The 17,186-nt window shown below is 33.2% G+C and overlaps 1 protein-coding gene across 3 annotated transcripts in view; it reads left to right on the forward strand.

Annotated features, from left to right (window-relative positions):
* LOC116338789 (homeobox protein homothorax) overlaps positions 1-17,186 on the forward strand; it is a 309,164-nt gene that overhangs the window by 14,458 nt on the left and 277,520 nt on the right. For all 3 annotated transcript variants that reach the window (XM_031764266.1, XM_031764268.1, XM_031764267.1), the window contains exons 2-3: positions 5,032-5,291; positions 15,991-16,132. In XM_031764266.1, coding sequence (XP_031620126.1) covers positions 5,032-5,291; positions 15,991-16,132 — 402 coding nt within the window. The remainder of the gene's footprint in view (positions 1-5,031; positions 5,292-15,990; positions 16,133-17,186) is intronic.

Here is a 17,186-nt window from a genome sequence, read left to right on the forward strand (position 1 = left end):
CAGACTTTTTTTTTTCTTCGTTTTTGTTGTGCTCATTTTAACATCGTTCGCTGTGTTTCATATGTTTATGTGTATGTTACTTTTTTTCATGCTTTGCCTTTGAAATCCTCTGAGTCAAAGTTGTAGCTTCATCGTCGTCGTCTTGTTATTGTTAATCCCGTTCCCATCTAGATTGAATTTATCTTTTCGACAAAAGTAACCGAAAAAAAATTAGTTAAAAATAAAAGTATTTTAGAACAAATGTTCGGCACAGTCGGTGCTTAAATTCGATTGTGTATGTATATGTTTGGGTGCGACGGTGAGCAATACTATAGTGTAGTTTTTTTCCTTTAATCTTTGTTATTTTTTTTGTCTTTGAATTTCTTAAATTCGGATGATGCCGAAAAAATATTCAGTATCTCTTTGACTTACGGGATATTGAAAATGAACAAACGACATATATATATACGCTCGCACATAAGAAATGAGAATGAATGATAAAAATGGGCACACATGTGCATAAAAGCCAACGCTAACCCGCCAAAAAAATGGTCAAAACTGACAAAAAAAAATCAACAAAATCCTGAATTCAAGAGATTTGAAACTAAAAGAACTACGCTTGCCAAAGAAAAACATGGTTTCGTATTTTATTTACGAAATTGATATTATCATTTTCTCTTCTTTTTTTTTTTCATTTTGTGAACGAAGGCATAACATACGAAAAATGTGATACAATAAAATGAAAAAGAGAAAAAAAAAATGTAAAAATGATCGTTTGCTGAGCACAACATTTTACTTTAAATTCTTATTGTTTCCATTTGGCCATCAAATGACACGAACTGATACACAAATATCGCTTTCCATCTTCTGTTTTCTGTCCGTGTTTATTTTTTAGTGTTTTGAATCATTCGATATACGACAAAATCTATATGAATTGCGAATAATTCATCCGTCTGAAAATATAAGTTTGATGGTCCTGATTCCGGAGCTTATGCTCATCAGGTTCCTCATCGCTTTCAGTTGTCTGTCTATAAAATGCAAGGAGCAAGATAAAATTCCGAAGTGTGTGTTTCGAAGCATTTAAGATTCAATTCGCTATCCAATGGAAACATGTGTATGTGAGCATTATATACAGAATTTTGTACTTAAAATTTTGAACGAACAACTCTATAATATCACGTGTCATGAAAGCATGAAATGTAATCATCGGCTTGAAATATCGGACACTAAATTATGACGTGATGCTCAAAATTAGACCACTAAACATTTTTATCGATCAAATTTCGCAACAACACACAACATTTTTGTGATCATCAATTTCTTTTGAATTTATTTTGGAGTATTTCGCAATCCGGTGCGGCGTGGTTTGTGTCAACCGCATATGTTCGTTGTGGGTTTTCAATTGCAAGATGCCATCGACACATAATTATTATTTTTCATCTTTCACTTAAAAACTAAAAATGAAACAAAAGCAAAACCAACAACAAAAAACCAAACGAAATACCGCACCTTTGCAGTCTTCGATGCATAAACATTTGCGCACATTGCATTGCAGTTCGAACTTCGATGCAATGAGAATAAATGGTAATGGCTATGCGAGCCAAATGAGCTGCCATAACGGCAGAAGTAGAAAATAATTGTGTCTTATTTACAAACATTTACCGGCGAGACGGCCGATACACGCAATCTCACAGATGTATGAAATCGTATAGGCACTTTGTTCACTGAACACACTTCTTTTGCTTGCTGCTACCACAGGCCGATATATCTGGCCTTTCTCTCGCCATCTCTATCTCGCTCTACCTCTCTCTTGCCCGATGTTCAGTTAGATAAATGAATGAGGATGAAAAAGTGGCTAAGTATAGGCAATCTGTTTTCATGGCTTTCATCAAATTCCATACTTTACTTCAAGCAATCAACATAGCCGAAAACTATAAAATGGTGGGAATACTTTCTTTGAATGATTATTTAAATCCCCATAATTTAATTCGGCTGCAAAAACAAATGCAATCGAAACAAATTACACAAATACCGACTGCAATTATGTAAACAATCAGATAGTTTTGTGAAACAATAGATAAACAATTGGTTTTTGTATGAAAATGCAATATTTATGCACATTCGAGACTGGCCATACATTTATTTTCTTCTTTACCCCCCGTTTCGATGATGATCCATTGAAACAAGACATGACATGCGCAAAATGAATTCTATTCCACGAAAATTCTTAAAATTACATGAAAAAAGAGAAAATAACTACATATATATATGCATATGATGTTCTGTATATCATTCATTGGTCGAAAATGTCGAATGCAAACGAACACACGCATCGAAAAGAGTAAATTGTCAAAATTGGCCAACAGTATTGTGGCAGTGTTGCGCAAACAAAAATGTAAATGCATGATTCAATTAATAATTTGCAGTGGAGAAACATCTAACAACACCGTACACATTTTACTTCATCATATTGGCAATGTCGTTTAACAAACACACTTTCTAATTACTTATATCCGTTCGATTCAAAGAACAAAATATATCGCATGAAAAATGAAAACCATTGAACTGACTCCTTCAACATTTTAGGAGCGGTTGTTTGGGCATGCACAATTTTGTGTCTTCCATCGGTATATTTTATAAATGTTCTCTCTTTCTCTTTTGTGCGTACCACAGTTGAAGGCACATCAAATACACATGCGTGTTCGATTATTATTATTATTAACAAAGCCAAATTTTGTGAAAAGAAATACTGGTCACGGGAATATGCCAATGGCATTGGAATTGATCCATATAAATGGCATTTATACGTGCAAATAGAAACCCTTTCCATTGAACTCATTTACTAGCCACACAAACACACACACACACATACGGTTATACATATTCAGGAACATACGGGTTTTCTTTTACCATAAATTGTAATCGACATAACAGTGATATCATGGCACATGCAACGTTCGGGCAAAGAAAGAATGAGCGAAAAAATGGCTAATTGAATTGTTTTCGCTATTGAATTATTGTGGCACGGTTTTATATCGTGTTTGCTAGTTGAATGCCCAAGTTTTTTTCCTTAACCATTTTTTTTCGTTGATTATTATTAGTTCATTTGTATTTTTATTTGCTCATGTATTTTCTACGCCAATAAATCGAAATCGAGTTTTTCATGATCTTCGTCAACGAACCATTAACGCAAAACCTTTTAATTGTTTTTTTTTCCTTCATTGTAACAATTCCGCTTTTTTCTGCTTTATTTCATTTCTTGCATTCTTTTGAACTTTCTGTTTCTCTATGCAAAAAAAAGTGGGAAAAAACACGAAACGAAAGATGGTGATCAAATGGGAATTATCTTGAAATTCTATTTGTAACTGAAACAGGAAATCACCCACGGTTAAATTTTGAGAGTTAAAAATTCGCTCATCTTTCATCCGCTTCAACAATGGGAGAAAAAAAATGAAATGACAAAAAGAAGATGTGCTTTGAATTTCCAGTCGACCAGCAATAACAACAAAGAAGAAGAAGAAAAAAACGAATATGAAATCTATTGTGCAAAGAATTTACATTTTTTTAAATAATTTCATTTAACATCACACCAAAATCGCACAACATTCATTCCATGCAAACGATCGCTTTCCATATAAAATTGGTCGTTTATTATGTCATTCAACAGCGAATAAACCGTGTGCAAATTAATAAATGTTAATGGTTCTTCTGAAATTTTTGTGATTTGCTCATGTTTTAACCGTCACATTGATCAACGATCACACTGAGATCTTAACGCTCGTTGAATTTTTGGCATAAACTATTTTCAAAAGAGAACTAACAATGAAACGAATCAAATGAAGGAATTCCGAAAATCAACACAGATGATGGATTATTTAGTTGATGGAAGTTGGTAAATGGACACAGGAAAAAAAAATGAATTAATACATTTAGTATGTTCATGTAGATAACATCAATATTTTTTTTTGGGACGGATGGGTATCTTTGTTGGTATCCACATTGATGGCTTTATATTGTTCTCTGCATACTGTGTGCATTCTTCAAATTGGGATATTTCATTTTCATTCTCTCTCTATCTCTCTCTGTCTATCTCCAACTCTGCATGAAGTAGGAGAACTTTGTAGATTAAGCGGAAAATAAAATTACAATTGCTAATTTATTTATAATACAGTGCACAATGAACACATTCTGGCATGGTAAATAGATATGGCCAAAGAGTCCGCTGGATATCTTCTAGTTTTTTTTTTAATTTGAAACAGTTTACTATTGAATATGCGTATACATTAATAAACGCTTTAATACGGATTAGGTTCTCGTGCGCATTCAAAAATTTCAGAGAGTGGCTTTCTTTTGTGTTCACGCTTTAAAAGTCACTTGAAGACTCGTGGAAAATAAAAAGAATGAATTCACCGACATTTTGCATTACTACTTCTCGCTCTGTGTTTTTGTTTTCTTCAAACAATTTTCATCGTCTGCGGACAATCTGAGTGGTATTGAAGTGCATGCTTTCGCATACAACTCGGCATGTTTTTTTTTTGTAATTTTTCTTCTTTTTCCAAACGCACTTGCACATGCACGAGCAAACATCACCGGATCGACCGTCATAAAGTAACGTATCGCATTTTAAAAGTAATAATAAATGGAAGTGGAATATATATTCCTCAATGGGCAAACTTGCATTCCACTTGAGATTATCGCCACAATTCATTGCGCTTACGACTTAATTAGATTTTGAAACATGAGTGTCTCTCTGGCAGCTACTACACACCGATATAATTGTGCGAATGCATAATTGATTTCATTGGTGTGTTTGTATAACGTTTTTTTCTCTTTTTTTTCTTCTTTAAAATGTTCGATGAGCACTTATTTGTTGTTGTGTTATTTTTGTGTTGTATTCGCTTCTTTTTGCCATCCTAATCGAAACTGAATTACACTTGCAAATATCGACAAGTGCTTTGAAGAATGCACAAACGATTATATAATCACGATAATGATTAACAATGATTAATTTTGTGTTTTTTTTTTCTGTTTCGTTTAATTGTTTAATTGCAGTATGATGATGGCCTGCACGGCTACATGAATTCAGGAGCAGCAGCAGCAGCAATGTATGACCCACACGCTGGCCATAGGCCACCAGCTCTACAAGGATTACCATCACACCACTCACCTCATATGAGCCATGCATCAGCCGCATCGGTTGGAATGCACGGATATCACACTGGACACGGTGGTACGCCTAGTCATGTGTCACCAGTTGCAAATCCAATGGGTGGCACAATAGCTGATAAACGTGATAAAGATGCAATCTATGGGTAAGTTAATAATTCACATTATAAAAAATGTTTTTAATGAGCAAACTTGTATTCATAAAAATATGATTTTGTTCAACATTTTATAATGCCAAAAATGTTGATTGCCCCAACACACAACGTATTAATCATACCAAAACAATATAACAATCAATTCCAATGTCCATGAAGAAGTTGGAAATTGTTTTTTATAAGCGATCCATAAAAATATTTTTCCACACCCGGTTAGATGGTAAATAAAGCTGTCTATAAAAATTTACAATGTTAAAAAAAACGCAATAAAATATTTTGCGAAAGTAAATGGAATGGAGAAGCGATGCAAGAGAGTGTAGAACCTTAAAAATTGAACATTTTCTTTAAATGAAAATGTTCCGTAAATGACGATTTCTAGACATTTTGTCTGAATGTGAAACTGACGCACATCACTTAAAGGAGTATTCAACGCACACTTCCAACTTCTACCAATGGAATGAGAACCAAAACAACAATGTAACAACTGTATGAGAACCAAACGAATTTTAAGCATTGCCGAGGAGGAGAACGGTCATCAACAAACAAGAATAACGATGAAATTTTGTAATAAATCAAATACAAGAGCGCCTAAAACATCAAAAGGAATAATGCTGCTTACGATTAAGAAAATACGATGTAATAATCGCATATTGTAAACGTGATAAACGTTTTCGCATTCTCAACGTTCCTTTTTTTCTTCTCTCTTCAACAACCGATTCGGTAGATCAAAATCGATGCAACGGCCAAATCGTAGCTGAGAATTGTGAGTGAGAGAGAAACAGAAAGAGAACGAAGAATGAAGATTTATTTCCTGCTTAAAAATGCACATGTTTAATTTACAACCGAATACACAATAATTATAGGCTTAGACATTTTGCGATTGAATGGTCTATCCAAAGCAGTGTAAAATGCCACAGAATAGTAAAAAAAAAATATTATGCCTCAAACCGCAAAGAAATCAAATCAAAAGTAGAAGCCGCTGTGTGTAGTTGCATCCAATACGAATTAGGTGAAAACAACCTAAAATTGTTTTCAATCAAATTCAATTCATTAACAAATCGAAAAAAAAAAAATGAACAAACGATGCAACAAAACATTGTTGACGGTCAAGCAAATCGTTTCGGAACCCACAACAAAATAGAAAATAACCCCCCAAAAAGTTGAAGAGCGGTAAAAAAGTACAAAATACATAATAATAGTGCAAGTTGTGAGAATTTCATTAACTCCTAATGCTCTTAATGTATTTATTCCCATTGTTTCCCTTTTTTCCCGAAACGATGTAATGTTTGAGAGTCCAGTTGTACATTTTATAATTATTCGATCCTATAACTTGTGCACCTTTTTCGCCCATTAATTTATTTTATATATGTATTGTATGACTGAAATTGGGCATTGAACCGTTTTGAATAAATCGAAAATTGTCGAAATGTCTCATTTTTTTCGCCCAAACAAAATAACAACTGTAACCACATTTTGTTCGAATCGAGCATTGCGTACATTGTCAAATAACTCAATGAAGGTGATTGATTTAGGTGTCGTGCTTTTTTCGGTTTGTTGCTCTTTTGATATTCAATTGACATCGCCTATTTTCAGCCACACCACAAAGGCAGATCTTGACAGCACATTGAACTGACGAAAAAAAATTTTTTTTTTTTAGAGAAAATTACATATGTAAGTCAGTTTATAACAATAACCATGGTACACACATCGCACTGAAGTCTGTCACAAAACGCTCTCAAAAATCGAGGGCAGTCCCAAATTGAACAGATGAAAGCAAAAATTGTAAAATTAATATGTAATAATCATAAATGTGCCGGAAAAAAAACCGAAAAACATTTATAATAATGATAGTGCGATGACGACGTGAATTGGGCAGTGAGCATATGCAGCGATTCTGATCGTTTGCTCTGCACACACTCACAAAAATACATTCTTATGGTTTTTGATGTTTGTCTGTTGATGACGATACTTAACCTATTAGCTAATTGCATACGTGAGTATAATATTTTTTTTTTCAGCTTGCTTTATCTTGCATTCGATGTTTATCATTTTGTTTTCCATTTTTTTTTATCTTTCTATCTCTTTCCATCACTCTCTTCGCCAGTCAAACCTTCCACTCACGTTCCAGTGCCTAATAAATTCAAATATAATTAAATTGACCAAGGTGATCGATTTGGCTAAATAATTGGGTAAACTTTGTTGTCAGCATTTTTGCTTTCTTTCTTTTTGTTTTGTGATGAATCGAACAAAAACCCAAAACAACGCCGTAAAAATGTTTGCCAATCGAAATCAACCGGATAAATGCATTCGTCGTGATCTCGTATTAATGCTAGAATTTCATTTTCATATTTAAAACGATGAAAAAAAAAGAAGTGAAAAAGAAACGAGAAGAAAACGAAGAATAAGATATAATTGATCCTTGCTTAAGATAGAATCACAAACAAATGGTAAGACAACGACTATTTGAAATGTTCGCTTCCTTTTTGGTGGCTTTGCTGTATTGAGGTGCGAGTGTTTCTTTTCGAATATTTTGTGTGTGCGCGTGTGTGTGTGCGCACTGTTGCTCGAAAGATCGAGCGCACATTTTTCACATGTTTACTCCGTTAGTATTCTTTCCATTTTTATTTTGTTGCTCTTTTGTTGCCATTGGTGCAGCACGGCAATAGCATTGGCATTGCATGGCACAGCAATAGGCTTTGCTCTGAAAACATCTGTCGAATGTGTGTTACATTGTGCGTTCCCCGCTGAATGAGTTATATAGTTAAAATAAATGCTCTTGTTGCTGCCCGTTGCGTTTTTACCAGTTTCTGCGTTTCGTGTGCTAAATTTCAATTGTTTAAATCGTACTCACACAAAGTACTAAATGCAAACAAAAGGAAAATGAAACAGAAATGTAACACAGAAGAAGACTTTCTCAGGATTATATACGGAAATAAAATGGTTGAAATGGAGCGATTTATATTGAATTATAACAATTGTAACGGAAACGAAAGGAAAAGACAGAGAAAAAAAGACGGCGACGACAACAAGAGAATGCTTTCGCTACTCTTTCTCTCGCTATACTCTTGTAGTTGAATTCACATTTGGCATTCGTAGTCATACAGTCGCATATCGTTGTCGTATCATTAAACCCGAAAATAAAATAAATCGTTGTAAACATGTTGTATTTCATTGTTGATTCGTGCGCAACACAGTTTCGTACATACAAAATGAGGTGGTACACCAAAATCAAATTTGCCGGGAATGAAATAAAAATGTTGCACAAATGGATTCATTGTATGGTATGGCGCACAAGGGAATCAACTCAAATTCATATCATATCTTCCAAAATAATCTCTGATAAATTCAAATGTTTTGCAAATGAACCGAGAAAAAAACACACACACACACACCAACAACCAGTGACCCCTTGCAGCATTCTATTGAGGTTGGCGTGCGTTTGATTCACTTGCGACAACAGTTCGAAAGTCTTTATCGGGTCAAGAAATGACAATACCGCTTAAAGCGATGTGGAATAAATTTATGATAGGAAATGACAATTTCATTTCAACAAAATGCAAAAACCATGATTCAAACAGAAGCAAATAGATGATTTATCACCCTTTTGCAGATATTAACGATACTACAGACATTATTCATTCAATAATAAAATTACCATGCTGATCTGAATAGAAGCATTTCACACCGGACACACACATACAAAATCAGACAAAAACGGCCGGATTAGAAATATACAGCAATCAATGCACAACACGCGACAAATGTGACAATTATCGCATATACATTTGAATTGTGAGCACACTTGCAATGCAAAAAAAAAACAAACAAACAAACAAACACACTTTCGAATTAAGAACTGAAAAGCATCACACCAAACCAAAGCAAATTCGCTGAAACATTCACCAGACGAATGACATTAAACACCGGTAAAAAGCCAAACTCTGACAAAACAAAAATATGCTAAACGAATTGAAAAAAAAGGACAAGAGATAAATTCCTGGTTAGATTTGAATTGTAAATGGAATAATTAAAAATTTATTACTGCGCAGCGAGACATAACAGACAAATTTGAGCGCTGAGCGCATAAATTTAAATGTTGAATTAGGTGGCATTTTAACTTTAATCTGACTTGTTTGAATGAAAGAAACCCGCAAAGACCACAGGTTCATATCATGACAGCGGTATCTGTATCCACATCCACACAGTCCACTCCATACATATATTCAAACATATATGCAAACTTGTACAGGTCATACATCGAAACCTGAAAGGCGTATAATTTCAAATGGAAAAAAATGAAAACAAAACACAAAAAGACAAGCAACAGCAGCAACAAAGAAAAAAAAACGGGATAAGGAGATAATGCTTTTTTTTTTATTTAGTTAATTTTTATTTTTTCGTTTTTTTTTTGTTGTTGTAAAAGCACGCGAACCATCTACAGACACCCTATCTGCACACACATGTGCGATGATGCGCGAAACTTAATTCGGTGCTTTTTAAGCCAACAGATTAATTTGCTTAGAGACGTTTCGAAACACACAATTTACTCATCCATTGAATTTATTTGGAATTGCTTTATGTTCACAAATGAACGAATGAGAAAAACAAAAAACACTACGCGATTGCATTTGTTTGTTTAATTCTTCTGTTTTAATCGTTCGTTAATTAGCAAGCGAAAGAAAAACCGTCAGTGGAATTAGATATGTTTTAAGTGGTCGACGGTTGGGATGTGATTCTGATATCACCGATTCGAATTGACGTGCGTATTTAAATCACAATGAGAGAGGTGAATAAGCAAAAAAACTAAAATTTCTTTTAAGAAACAAAAACAGCTGGCTTAATGTGTTCACACGACCACACCAAAACAGCTTACATTCTCATCCAAAACATCAAATGTAAATTGCACACGATCGTTTCTGGTGTTTTCTATTATTTTTTTTTACATTCATTTCCTTGTGTTGCTGTTGCTATTTTCTTTAGTGTTCGTTCATTTTATTCGCGCAAGTTGCCTCGGTTTGGCTGATCTTATTAATAAATTATGTCGTCATTTCTACGTTTCATGATATGTATTTATATGGAATTAACATGAAGTGAAAACGAGTACGGGAAAAAATCCGGCTGATTGAAGAAAAAAAAGCGAGAACATGTACACACATACACACCAACAGCAACTGCGTCAGACACACTCATACACTACACATTGGTGGGCATACGCCTGCCATGATTGATTTAAGTCATTAAGAGTGACATATACATGACAATTGAAATATACATAAATTATAATATCAAATTAAACTAACAGCCATCATGCTTTGTGAATCGAGTATATTGGTATACTCTGACTCGTCTAAGCCGCGCGTCTCTATAGTTATGCATATTTAATAATATAGTGTTGTCTGTTGTTTGGAATTCGTATGTTTTCGCTCTTCTTGTCTCCATCGAATTCATTGTGTCATTTAAAATCAAATCGATTCGATAAAACGATCAGAATTGACTTCTTATTTATATATATTTTTTTATCGTTGCTCTTTGTCAATTTTGGAAATGACTCTCAAAACGACAACACTGCATCTTCGATACTTTTTGCTCAACAACGTTCAATTTATCTATTACAATCAATGCGATAGATATATTTATAATCATACTTGTTGAAATAGAATCAACCAGAAATATTTCTAGCAAAATCGAGAAATATCATCCAAAATCTAAAATATAAAGATCAAGGGAGCATACAACTGCTCTATATAAGAGCTTATGATAAAATGATAGATTTATTAAATTTACTTGACACTATAGATGTCATAGTGTTCTATGATTATAACACAATGTATAGTACAAATGTGAGCAATGATAATATTTTAACAAAACATAGACATTTAACACATTAAACACCTATTTTCACGGTTCTTTTCTCTTAAAATAATTTTCTGGCCACAAGCACTTATCGAATTTCTTCTCTACCATTTACTCTTCTATTATATACCTTCGAAAGAGAGAAAAAAAAGAACCAACCATTTTGTGCCCATTTTTTACCTTCGTTTCATTGCTATCGTAATTTCCCATTTCAATCATTTATCGATTTAAACGTATAAACGAAACCGTGTTATTTTCAGAAAATTATTTCAACTATTATCGTGTATTATGGTTACACGAAATGATAATTATAAACAATTCGATTACGTGCACAAAAAATCATTCGAAAACGATCTAAAGAATATAAGGCGAAAAGACTACAATGTCTATGATAATTACAATAAACTGCATTTAATTATAATTTTTTTTTTTTCATTTCATTTCGAGTAAAAACAAAAATGTTATAAATGTTTGAAGAGAATGAAATAAACCGACGAAACCGAATACACAAAACATAAAAGATCATAAACTGGCGATCATTTGATTGTGTGCGTGTTTCTATTTATGTTCAATTCTATAATGAAAATGTAAACGCACACGAATTAGACATCTAAACGAAATGTTTTTTTTTCTTCTTTTTGGTTTTTTAAATTTGAGTAGGTTAGTATCTGAGTTGAATGTTAAAACACTTACATCACATTTAGCGTGTCTATTTAACAGACATAAATAATAGTTGAATTTGTTATAATTTACCTACTTAGCAGGGCACATACAAGAAACACCTTAACACACATCCTAGACAATTATTATGGATACACACAATGATCGAATGTGTGTGTGTGTTTTTCTGTGTACGTCGTACATATTCAAATGAGCCACGATATATTGACCAAGATCATATATGACTGAAGACGGTGTGTTCTGGTCATTTAATTTTTATGAAATGTCTAAGGTTGCATTTTTTGGATATCAAAAACTGAATCCACACAATCGCATGTATAAATGTATATATATGCATATAAATGATCTTACGTCAAGATTAATTCTACGCCATTTCAACTTGAAATGTATAATGACATTTTTTATAGTTTTCATATTTTCGGTCGTTACGTTTTACATCGTTCGACGTGATGCATTTCAACAGATATCAAGCATTCTGGATGCAAATAAACAATGTTCAAGTATCTGTAGTCTTATTTTTTTTTTATAACCACCGGCAAATCGTATACTTTGTTGCGTCTTGTAAAAATGTTGCCATGCACGTACTGTTTTCGTTGTATTTAAATTTATCATTACTTATTCATTTAAATAAGACATTGAATCCGGTTTGAAAATCATATGAAAATGTGAATTTTTCATATAAAAATGTGTATTACAAGCACATTTGAATGACTTCAGTCGTCATATCATTTCGTTTTCGAACTTTCATACGATGTTAGTTTAAACGTATTTATAGTCTTTATAATTCGTTGTTGTTGTTGTTGCTTCGCTTTTAAATGAATATAAATAAATGTGCACTTCAATAAAATCACACCTGTCTTGATTATTTCCATCATTATTTGGCCCAAGCCCAAGTCAAAAGAAACAATATAATTGTGTCGTACGATAAGTGGCTGAAATGTTGGAAACGCTTTAAGCACACTTGAAACCCGTTCAGCAATATTATATGCGCCCAGGTTCAATCATCGAGACTTTGGGTGTGTGTGTGTGTTTTGAACATTTTTGATTCGAATTTCATTTCAATGTTTTAATGTGACTGTACAGTCATTTAATGATCTACATTTGTATTTACATTTTTGGTTATCATTTTCGAATTTCATGGATCATAATCTGTCTGTCTGTGTATAAAATATAAATCGGTTAACCTATATCTCTCAATAATTCATTTGATACTCAAGACTTCATTATTATGAGTAATAATATGCGTAAATTCACTATCGACCGCCCCAGTGTTCGTGGTTTCATCTTAATGATGAAGTCGATGTTTTTTCTTCTTCGTATTATTGCTCTCTGGCATTTCTTTATTGCTCTTTCACATCATCTCTTTTTCGCTTAACCAAGCGAAGAATGAAATCTATGCGTCACATTGCTGTTACTTTATTTTCACGGATTTCTCCAATCAAAAGCATCACAACGAGCAAAATATGAAGAAGAAGAGTATTTTAAACTCAAGTCATCGTTAACATTTATTTGTCTACCACAAACAAATTACCTTTTATACGTATGTTAACCTCGTATCGTAATACATAGCAACGAAGAAAAAAAATTGAACGTATTACATCGTCTGTGCCCACCGCGAGAAAAAACCCATAACGAAGTGATCAAATCGATCTGTTTCTAGTGCTAACTAAGATTTCTATGGGTTTTTTTTTTTTTTCGCTTGTCGCCCAACCAGCGCTGTTTTTTTTTCTCTCGTTTCCATTCCGCTCTGAACTTTAGTTCATTTTCAACAATATAATAATCATATTTTCCCGTTTGAACGCAAAAGTAATGAATGCGCTGGTAATGCAATTAAAATTCTTTCGATTACCCCAGCTCCCTTTATCTTCGTTTTTTCACATTGTTTTTTTTATATACACAATTCTCACAAAGCTGACTTTTCATGTGAACTGAACAGCGTTAATACATTTCCAAGCTGACCAATGGTTCAAAACAATCACCATCTTCTGGTCTTTTGTTTTGGAAAAAGAACCGATTAGAACCGGTATATCAGTTCATACGATTCGATTTAGAAGTTTAACCCATGTAATTTGGTTCAGTTCATAGTATGTGATTTGTCTGCCTTTTTTAAATTTTCATACTTAAAAAAAATGCTCATTAAATTTATAACCATTATTCAGCATTGTATATGATTTAGAAACCACCAATATAGTTGGTCTTATTTTTACTGGCAGCAAACTGAATATCACACATATTGTTATTTGATTACCAATGCACCCCAATATGATTGTGACATATCAATATTTTGGCTTATTGCAGTTGATCTTAGTTTTTATTTTCGAAATTCAACCGAAAATATCAAACAAAGTCATCAGTCTGAAGTGAAACGATGATATGAAAGAAACAAACAAAACGAACACTTGAGAATGAAGAAAAAAACCGTCTAATTCATTTGAGCGCGTAAAACATACACAGAAGCACATTATTTGTCAATTGAAACACATAAAAGGTGAACAATGTTTGCTTAAACGCAGACTTAAAAACGATCTTTTTATCATTGCTTTTTTTATACTTTTAAGTCACTTGTAATGATAAACAAGTACAACAAAGGCAACTAAACACAGTTCAACACAGTGAATTGAACAAAAATCAACACAGCAAGGAGGAAAAAAACTGTATTATCTCGATTATACTTATGTGAGCAATCGCGCGCTTTTCGGAATGGAATACAAACTGATTTTCCTTTTGTGCCATAGCATAGCAAATGCGCATATTCAAATATCTTGAATCTCTTCAAATATACTATAAAATGTATATACGAAGTGCACCAACTGTGACACGTCCGCTACTAAACTTCGCTTGGATCCGCGAATAAACCAAACGAAATAAGCTAGTTAAGTGAAGTAGGCATGTAGAACATATCTCTTTGTCGTATTGCTCTGGTGGTGTTGTTGTCGTCATCATCATCATCTCGACGTAGTTACAATCATTTTTTTTTAGTCTTCTTCTCTACTTTATTCACTGATTAAAATTCATGGTTCAGCTTCTAGATGCTGCCTGCTATAAGCATTGTTGAAAGTAAAATCATTTAAAAAAAAAAAACTTTTTTTTCTATACCGCATACTGTGAGTGCGCCCAAAACATGGCCATGTTTTATATATTAATCACACCACAACTTGTTTGTTGGCACTGTTTGCTATAATTTTTTTTTCGTGTGTAGTCTTTATGAATGCTGATGCATTTAGGTGAATAATCAAACAACAAATAAACGTTCATGCGGTCGCTCAACAGCGAAATCTGATAAATTGAAAGATTCTGAATCATACAATGTTTCAATGATAACGCGACAACGAAATAGTTGGATAAATGAACGAGAGAAGAAGAAAAAACTCACACACACACACACACCGATGTATTTCAGACGTAAACGCATAAATTAAAAAATGATATTACAACGAGTTATATGCGAATGCTACAAAAAACGAACAAGTAAAATGGAAAATTTGTCAATGTGTGTGTGTGTGAAAGAGAGATAGATGAATAGTTATATAAAAACTATCTGATCGTAGAAACACGAAGCCATCAGAAGGTAGCAAAGCGGTTTGCCAGCAAGCGCCTGACATTCCAACACACAGTGTACAGAATCGAAACGGGACAAACAGCGTGTTTCGAGTGAACATTGCATGCGTCGTTGAAAAGGCATAGTCAAACAAAATACATCCATATTTAATATCGGTAGCCTCAAAAAAATTATCTCATTTTATGATGTTCCATGCCATAAAGATTCTTCTCCTTAATACGTTTTAATAATGTGCGATACGAATCGTCATAAAAAATAAAAAATAAATATGCGATATGCTAGATAGGCCGACAGAATGAATATGAAAAAAAAAATAAATTCGAAATAAAACACGAGAAAAAGCAACAGGGCCAAAAATGTAAACATGTGAATCGCACAATCGTCGAAGTTTGAGTGAAAAAATTTCCAACACGAATACAATGATGCATCATAATAGGTGAAATATATGCAACGCAATGATAAATCAGTTATTATCAGTTGGACATGAACAAACGTTATAAATGGGCAATCAATAATTTTTGGCTTTATTTTTTTTTTTAATAATTCGTAATTGCAGCATATTTTTATCTGATTGATTTCTCTTTTCTTTTTACGTAGACATCCACTATTTCCTCTGCTAGCATTAGTTTTTGAAAAATGTGAACTAGCAACATGTACACCCAGAGATCCAGGTGCTCAAGGTGCTGATGTATGTTCGTCAGAATCCTTCAATGAAGACATAGCAGCATTTAGTAAACAGGTAAGTTCAATCGATATCATTTTTTTAAAAAGAAAATAATCATCCATCGATAATTGAAATCATTCACATTGTTTTTGTGCAATCAAAAACCAGATTTAACGTGAAAAAAAAAACCATCAACATTTCAAAATTGTTCGATTCGCAATCAATAAATTGATTGATAAAAAACAAATCTTTTTCAACGACCTGATATTGTTTGTTTGTTGTTTTCCTTCCAATCGTTATTATCGGCTGTTTGCTTAATTCAGTTATTATGATTTAATGTTTAATTGAATACACATTGAAATTAAAAATTTCTTTCGAGAGATCGGCATAAATATTTGTTGAATTCGATCATCTGTCTTAATTGGCATGCTCTTAAAAAAGTGACACACCATCATTTCGCATAAAAATGATTCATTTAGTATCCGTGTGCAAACACATTTCTAATAAAATGAAAATAGTGTTATTTCACGTTTCGTTGCACACCTCTCATCAAAGACACACCTCTGCAAGCAAAGCGATTCCATTGCAAATCTCATTCGCATTTCAATTCGTTTGTCACGTGCGGTGCAACACACATTCCAAGCATCTTCGTTCAATGTTCATTGATCGCTTCTGTTTCAAGTTATATTGCTATTTCAAATTCAACATCGCACAAACTCATTTACATTTACTTACTTAACAATTGCTGCTACTTACGTTTAACGCCTCTATTTACAAATTAAACCATAAAAATCGCAGCCATATCATGGATTTAATTTACTTTACCACACTCTTTTTTTTCGGTGTGTACATACAAAACCTGATTGTGTTTCAGTAGCAATCAAACAATTTATTTCTTTCGGCTATACGGGGCATATGAAGTAATTAAAGGAAGCAATGTGTAACCAAAAAAAAAATTTATGTTTATTTGAGCCGTTCATTGAAATCGCGTTCATAAAAAAACCGAATTCTCTCAAAATGCGTCGTTTCATCGTTATCTATTAAACAACAATATTATCAAACGTCAAATACACGAAATCTAACTTTATTAAAGTCAAATGTTGAGATCGTCTATGGTGTATTATCTAAT

The sequence above is a fragment of the Contarinia nasturtii genome, unplaced genomic scaffold, assembly GCF_009176525.2.
Source record: "Contarinia nasturtii isolate CC-2019 unplaced genomic scaffold, AAFC_CNas_1.1 Cnas_scaffold_414, whole genome shotgun sequence".
NCBI classification, from domain to species: domain Eukaryota; kingdom Metazoa; phylum Arthropoda; class Insecta; order Diptera; family Cecidomyiidae; genus Contarinia; species Contarinia nasturtii.